The sequence below is a fragment of the Rhinopithecus bieti genome, unplaced genomic scaffold (genome assembly GCF_001698545.2).
Source record: "Rhinopithecus bieti isolate Rb0 unplaced genomic scaffold, ASM169854v2 scaffold_15643, whole genome shotgun sequence".
NCBI lineage: Eukaryota > Metazoa > Chordata > Mammalia > Primates > Cercopithecidae > Rhinopithecus > Rhinopithecus bieti.
This window is the reverse complement of record NW_016808215.1, coordinates 393,011-401,166: the sequence shown is the minus strand read 5'-3', so window position 1 is coordinate 401,166 and position 8,156 is coordinate 393,011. Positions and strand designations below refer to the sequence as shown.

Here is an 8,156-nt window from a genome sequence, read left to right as displayed (position 1 = left end):
CCAGACTCCGTCTCAAAAAAAAAAAAAAGAAAAGAAAAGAAAAGGTGTAACTTGAACATTTTATCTATACAATGCTTACAAATACAGTCATGAATACATCTGAGGAAAAGAACATGGAAAATCAAAACGGTTGTTTTGTAAGGGAAACAGTAGGAAAATGAGAGATTTTATTCTGTTACTGACTTTTCTATGCTTATTTATCAAATTATAAAGTCATAAAGTAAAGCAAGAAAATTAACACAAAAGTAAAAGCAGCAAGCATCTGGCACACAAGAGGTTCTCAAATGTCTACTGTTCTCCTTCATCTTCCTAACAAAAAGAATAAGGTGTGTGTAATCTTTCAGAAATGAGATGACAATTTTTATGGAGAAAGGGAGGTCCAACTCACCTTACACTTCGTCATTTTGTCCTCCTCTTTCTGGAGAAGTGCCAAGTCTTAAGAGGGAAGGAGAAAACAAGGGGAAAGGAGAAAAAAGCCATGAGAGTGTGGCCAAGGATGTCACTAACCCACATAGCTCTTTTTAAACATGAAATAGCAACAGTGTTCCTTCCTCAGGCTGGCTTGATGAACAGAGACTAGGCTGGATTCCAGATACTACTTGTCCCTCTGACTGTAAGACCCTGGCAAGCGAGTGACCTGCCTGACCACACACAGTGTGCCCCTAACATAGTATCTCCTTGTGGCTCTCAGGGTATGACTGATTCTAGGGAGAGTAGAAATTGAGAGTAAAATGCTCAGATTAAGAGTAACCTCTGGGGCCAAATGCCTAGATTTATGGCATTGTTATTTGCTATGAAATCCTGGACAAATTATTAATATCTCTGTGCCTCAGTTCTTTCACGCATAAAATGAAGAGATTAACAATGAGAGAATTAACAACCTCATAGGACTGTTTACGAATTAAATGAGGAGGGGAAAAGCTCAAAGAACATTTTCAGAGTACCTTACTTCTTAGCTGCAGAAAAGCACATAACATTCCGTAACATAAAACCTGTCCTCATTAATGGTTTCTACCAATAAATTTTTTTTTTTTTTTTTTTTTTTTTTTTTTTGAGACAGGGTCTTGCTCTGCTGTGCAGGTTGGAGTGCAGTGGCACAATCATGACTCATACCTGGGCTCAAGCGATCCTCCCACCTCAGCCTCCCAAGTAGCTGGGACCACAGGTGTGCACCACCATGTCCAGCTAATTTTTTGACTTTTTGTAGAGACGAAGTTTTGCTATATTGCCCGAGCCGGTCTCGAACTCCTGAGCTCAAGTGATCCTCCTGCCTCAGCCTCCCAAAGTGCTGGGATTACAGGTGTGAGCCACCATACTCAGCCGATGAATTTTTTAGTAGAGGTTTGTGCTTTACCCTCGCCTTTAACCTCTGAAATACCTGTTATACTCTCTTAGTTTCCCATACTTAATTTGAGGCTTTTGCAATAATACTTAAGATTACAGTGGTCCTTCCTATCCATAGTTTTGCTTTCTGTGGTTTCAGTTACCTGAAGTCAACTATGGTCCAAAAATAGGTGAGTAGAGTGCAGTAAGATATTTTGAGAGACAGAGAGACCATGTTGATAGAACTTTTGTTACAGTATTTTATCATTATTCTATTTTATTATGAGTTGTTAGTCTCTTACTGTGCCTAGTTTATAAATTAAGCTTTATCGTAAGTATGTAGGTAAAGGAAAAACATAGTATATTGAGGCTTCGGTAATATCCGAGGTTTAAGTCATTCACTGTGGTTCTTGGAAGGTATCTGCTGTGGATAAGGGGAGACTACTGTACATAGATGACTGCTTTTTTGATAGTAAAATACATAACATAAAATTTACCATTTTAACCATTTCAGTGGTTATGTTCAGTAAGTACATTTACATTGTTGTGCAACCATCACCACCATCCATCATCAGAATTTTTTCTGTACCCATTAAGTAATAATTCCCCATTCCCCCTCCCAGCCCCTGATAACCATGTTGTCTCTATGAATTTGACTATATGGACTGGTTTCTAAAAGGTGTAAGACCCTGCAAAATTTGGTTGTGCATGGTGGCTCATGCCTGTAATCCTAGCACTCTGTGGCCAAGGTGGGAGGATTGCTTGAGCCCAAGAGTTCAAGACCAACCTGGCCAACAGAGCGAGACTCTGTCTCTAAAGAGAAAGACAAAATCTAAAAAAAAGACCTTGCAAAATTTACTTTAACAGTACAGCGTACGGCCTTAAAAAGATTATCATAGAGACAGAGAAAATTGAATAAAAAATCGTGACTCTGCAAGATTTATGCAGCTATACATTAGATAATCAATGTCACGGAAATTAACAAGCTACAGTAAGCACAGTAATAACAACAAAAATGGTTGTGTTTAACTTATGAAGAAGTTGGTCCATGATGTTTCATTAAGGTACGTCACACATACCTGTGAAGAACCTACTGTTGCGTCAGTTGTGTGACCTTGGTCCAACCACCCAAACCTCTGTGCCTATGCTCAGCTAAAAGAAAGGAAATGAAAACAGGATGTTAATCATGATTACTGTGAAGAATCAATGAGTGAATTTATTCAATGCCCTTGGCAAAATACCTGGCATTTTAGGGAGTTCTCAACAAATATGATGATGGCAATTGTATCCATTTAACAGGTGAGGAAGCTGAGGCTTGATGAGGTCAAGAGGCAGGAACGGTACCTGAATCTGGCTTTCATACCAGAGCCACTATTCCAAATCTTGTCTCTCTGTTGCTTCTAAAGACAAAAATAAGCAGATGGGAGTCTAAGGTTTCATGGAAGGAGAAATGAGGGCTCCAGAGTTAGGGGTAAAAGACAGAGAAATGGAGATTGGACTCTGAAGCCAAGGGAGCTGCTTGAGGGAGTAGAGAACAGAGTTGTGAACAGTCTAGACTCCAGAACCAGCCCACCAGTATTGGAATACGGGCATCTCCAACTTGCTAGTACTTTGTGCTCTAATGTCTGATCTATAAATTGGATATAATAATAATAACTACCTCATAGGAAGGTCAGTGAAAGTGACTATACATAAAACACATGGAACAGTTTCTGGCAGCTTAAACAATCAGTAGAAGTTATGCATAAACCCATGCGGCTGCTTCACATGAAACAGTCAAGGAGCCCCTCCCTTGCTGCTGTGGACCAGTGTCTGTGTCCCCTCAAAATTCTTATGTTGAAGCCCTAATGTGATGTTACTGGGAGGTGGGGCCTTTAGGAGGTAATTAGGTCATGAGGGTGAAACCTCCATAATGGGATTGCTGTCCTTGTAAGAAAAGCAAGTAACCCAGCTCCTCTCTTCCCCGCAGGAAGATACAAGACAATAGCTTCTGCAAACCAGTAAGAGTGGCCTCATTAGACAATGGATTTGCCAGTGACTTGATCATGGACTTCCCAGTCTCCAGGACAGTGAGTTATAAAGGTTTGCTGTTTAAGCCACTCAGTCTATGGTATATTTTGTTATAGCAGCACAAAGGGACTAAGACACTCAGGGAGTCTGCAGCTTCACATGGCTTGATGATGGGGAAGCACGGGCTGGATTCCAGATTCCACTTGACCCTTCAGGAGAGAGCCCCTGCACAGTGAAAAATGGAGTTCTCCTTGTAGCTCTCAGGGTAAGATTCTGATTCTATGGAGGGTGGAAACAGAGTAAAATACCCAGATTAAAAGTTTAGTATTAGTTAATTACTGCTTCATTTATTAGTAAATTATTCTTAGTTCTCTTAGTTCAGATAGAAGAACCCTTACTATGGAAAAGGGAAACATAAAACCTTCCAATCTTAGAAGAAATACTTATTTATTTATTTTTCTGAAATGGAGTCTCACACTGCGGCCCAGTCTGGAGTTCAGTGGAATGATCTTGGCTCACTGCAACCTCAGCCTTCCGGTTCAAAAGATTATCCTGCCTCAGTCTCCCCAATAGCTGGGATTACAGGCACCCGCCACCATTCTTGGCTAATTTTTTTTGTTTCTTTAGTAGAGATGAGGTTTCCCCATTTTGGCTAGGCTGGTCTCGAACTCCTGACCTCAAGTGATCTACCCACCTTGGCCTCCCAAAGTGCTGGGATTATAGGTGTGAGCCACGACACCCAGCCTGAAATACTTTTAGAATTTGTAATTCACTTTGTTCTAACTCTATATTTGCCCAGCAACCTCTTCTCAATAAGAATGTTTTGCAGGGGTCACATTTCCATTGCCTTGGGGAAAGAAGTGATAATAGCACATCAACCATCTGTCTTGTGATGAATGCTTATTCAGCTTTATATCCCAAGTACCTAAAACAGTTCCTGTACAAAGCAACTGTCCAGCAGAAATGACTGAAAGAATGAATGAACCCACCATCAGACATGGAGATGCACATAGGAAGACTAGACTAGTTGGTCTAAGGTCTCTCTGAGTTGTATAATTCTGAGACTGACTCCAGTTGGGAGGATTTGGAGAGCAGGGATTTTATTTCCAAGTTTTTCCTCTAGGTCTTTCACAATATTTGCTGTCCTTGGGCAAGATCAAAGTCATTTTTGGAAGGAAAAGCATCTCTGGATTTTGTTAAATACATCTTAGGACAGTACTCTCTGCTCTTCAAAGTCAATGCCAGCATGAGTCACTGTTACGGAACCTACAGAATATGTCCCTTAAAATACTGAGAATGAACACTATTTTACTGCCTGCATAATTAGCACTAGGCAGGTGAATTTATTACTACTTCATTAAATAGATTAGTTTATTAACTCAATGAAGACTTGTGGGAACCTTACTAAAAGAGATGCAATTCTCCAGCCTCAAGATGCTCACAGTCTAGTGATGAGGAAACTGGCAATTCCACTACACATGGCCAAATGCCAGAGTAGTGCACAGCATCCTCTGGCAGCATGAGGAATGGGCTCCTAAGCCCACACTGGAATGCAGGGGGTTCTACGCAAACGTGGCTTAATCTGAACCCTGGAGGATGACTGAGCTGTATTAGCCGGAGAATCCAAATCACTATAAAACTCCCAGAGAACAAATGTCATGATGTGAAGACAAATAATAGGCAGAAAGAGATGGGACAGGAAGGCAGAATTCAAACCATGATGATGGTCAAGTCACAATATTATCTGCAAGTCAGCAGGAGAGCACTGAAGGACTTCCGGAAAGGAGAGTAAAAAGATTCCTTTTGTGTTAGAAACAGATTACTCTCTCAGACAGGAGGAGGCTTGATGGGGAGGAGGCTAGGGCCAGAGAGACTATTAGAAGAGCCACACTAAGAAACTCTTCCTTCTTTATTCAAATGTCACCACCTCAGAGACTCTCTCTAGCCATCCTGTAGATAATTTCGGTCTCCTAACTGCACCCCAACACTTCCTATCCCTCATCTCTGCTTAATTCTTTTCTCTAAGCCCTTATTCCTCTCTAACATCCTTCTAGATATTTACTTACTTATATTCATTACACCTGTCTAATGGGGAGTTTCGTTTCCTGCTCCATCCCCAACACCTACTATATTGCTACAAGCATTTGGAAGGAACTCAAAGATTTGCACAATGACTACTTTAATGATGTAGTGAACAGTTGATAGATACGCCATGTGGATCAAGCCCTCATTATTTATCACCTGAACCATTCATTCAACATATAATCGTTGAAGGGTCTACTCTGTGCCAGCCAAGGGTCCTAGATGTGAAATATACAGCAGTGAACAAAGACCTTGATCTCACAAAGCTGATATTATAATGGGCTACGAGGGCATAACAAACCCCCAATATATAGTGAGAGACACTTTTAAGAACAAGAAGGCAGGGTAAAGAAATAAAAAGAGATGAAAGGAGGGGCTGTCACAGAATAAGTTTTTGTCATGAAAGATTTCTCTTGTATTTGAGCAGAGACCTCAAATATAGGAAGAGAAAGCCATGTAGATATCTGATATCTGAAGGCATGTAATTCAGCCCTGAAGAACACAGAAATTTTTTTTTTGTTAAAAAGCCATAGGTCTGGTATTTAGCAAAGACATGGAATCAACCTAAATGCCCATCGACAGCAGTCTGGATAAAGGAAATGTGGTGCGAATACACCATGGAATACTATACAGCCATAAAAAAGATATCCTGGCTGGGTGCAGTGGCTCACACCTGTAATCCCAGCACTTTGGGAGACCGAGGCAGGTGGATCACCTGAGGTTAGGAGTTTGAGACCAGCCTGACCAACATGGAGAAACCCTGTCTCTACTGAAAAAAAAAAAAAATACAAAATTAACCAGGCAAGGTGGTGAATGCCTGTAATCCCAGCTACTCAGGAGGATGAGGCAGGAGAATCGCTTGAACCTGGGAGGTCGAGGTTGTGGTGAGCTGAGATGGCACCATTGTACTCCAGCCTTGACAACAAGAACAAAACTGTCTCAAAAAAAAAAAAAAAAAAGATGTCCTTTGCAGGAAGATGGATAGAGCTGGAGGACATTATTCTTAGTAAACTAACACCGTAACAGAAAACCAAATACCACATGTTCTCACTCATAAGTGGGAGCTAAATGATAAGAACACATGGACACATAGAGGGGAACAACAGATGCTGGGGTCTCCATCAGAGGGTGGAGGATCAGAAAAAATAACTAATGGGTACTAGTGACAAAATAATCTATACAACAAACCCCCATGTCACAAGTTTACCTATATAACAAACCTGTACGTGTACTCCTAAACTTAAAAGTTCTGAAGGATGGGAAGTCTAAGATCAAGGCTCCAGCAGGTTGTGGGTCTAGTGAGGGCCTTTTTGCTGTGTTCTCACGTAGCAGAAGAGTAGGGGAAAAGGGGGACGGGGGAATGCTGTGTCTTCATATGGCAGAAGAACAAGGGAGGTGAACTCTCTCTCTGAAGCCTCTTTTATAAGGGCATTAACTCCTTCATGCCCTCATGACTTAATCATTTCCCAAAGGCCTCACCTCTTAATAACACCATAATGGGGATTAAGTTTCAATGTCTGGGGGACACTCAGTAGCAGGTGGGGAATCCCTCCTTTACCAATGGGGTAAATAGGTGACCAGAACACCTGAATTACTAATAAAGAACACAGAGGTTCAAGCTCACAGAAGGAATCTAGGGCCTGGGTCTTATGATTCTGATGTGACCACAGTTCAAGAACCGCTGCCATTATTCTACATTGCCTCTTAAAGAGTTGACGGAACTGTCCATGGGCACCCGGGAAGCCGGGGGCATGGCTCTGCCTGGCACTCAGGCCTACTGATTATCAGCTCCCTGCTTCTCTCCAGTATAAGATGCCCCTTGAGCTCTCTCTAAGAGGAAAGAGCTGCAGAATGACTGGTAATGCTTCTGGAGACAAATTCTCAGAGTGAAAGGGGAGGCTTCCCTTTCTCTTGGACCAGTGCTGTCCAAGAGAAATATAATGCAGGCAAGCTATTTGTGTAATTTAAATTTTTCTCATAGCTATATTTAAAAAGGTAAAATGAAGCAAGTGAGCTTAATTTCAATAATATATTTTCTTTAACCCAACATATCCAAAATATTATCCCCTCAACTTGTAATCAGTATAAGAATTACTGAGGGATTTTACATTCTTTTTTTCATAGTAGGTCTTTGAAATCTGTTATGCCTTACCGTTTTAACATATCTGAATTCAGACTAGTCATGTTTCAGGTGCCAATAATCATATGTAGCTAATGGCTACACTATTGGATAGTGCAGGCTTAGATCTTTTTATTAAGGCAATATAGACCATATAATCATTCCGCAGGGACTCGCTAAGTTCAAAAGACAGCAAATTAGAGTTAGTTATAGGTTTCAACAATCACTGTCATAGAAACTATTCATATTTGTTCAAATATATAACAGAATTAAAGCATCCATAGAAAAAGTAGAAAGTGGGGAAGAAAAGAATACTTAAAAATATACCTTTGAGGCCGGGCGCAGTGGCTCACGTGTGTAATCCCAGCACTTTGGGAGGCCCAGGCGGGTGGATCACGAGGTCAGGAGTTCAAGACCAGCCTGGCCAAGATGGTGAAACCCCATCTCTACTAAAAATACAAAAAAATTAGCCAGGCATGGTGGTGGGCGCCAGTAATCCCAGGTACTCGGAAGGCTGAGGCAGAGAATTGGTTGAACCCTGGAGGCAGAGGTTGCAATGAGCAGAGATTGTGCCACTGCACTCCAGCCTGGACAACAGAGCGAGACTCTATCTCAAAAAAAA

The 8,156-nt window shown here is 41.3% G+C and overlaps 1 protein-coding gene across 4 annotated transcripts in view; it reads right to left on the bottom strand.

Moving 5' to 3' along the window:
* ZNF45 (zinc finger protein 45) overlaps window positions 1-8,156 on the bottom strand; it is a 25,761-nt gene that overhangs the window by 13,392 nt on the left and 4,213 nt on the right. For 2 of the 4 annotated variants that reach the window (XM_017885850.1, XM_017885851.1), the window contains exons 3-5: window positions 2,565-2,723; window positions 2,403-2,475; window positions 389-435 (exon numbers count right to left, since the gene is read on the bottom strand). In XM_017885850.1, the coding sequence (XP_017741339.1) occupies window positions 389-403 (15 nt within the window). In that variant the 5' untranslated portion in view covers window positions 404-435; window positions 2,403-2,475; window positions 2,565-2,723. Of the gene's footprint in view, window positions 1-388; window positions 436-2,402; window positions 2,476-2,564; window positions 2,724-7,861; window positions 7,906-8,156 lie in introns of those variants that run through there. The other 2 variants (XM_017885852.1, XM_017885853.1) reach the window with 2 other exon arrangements.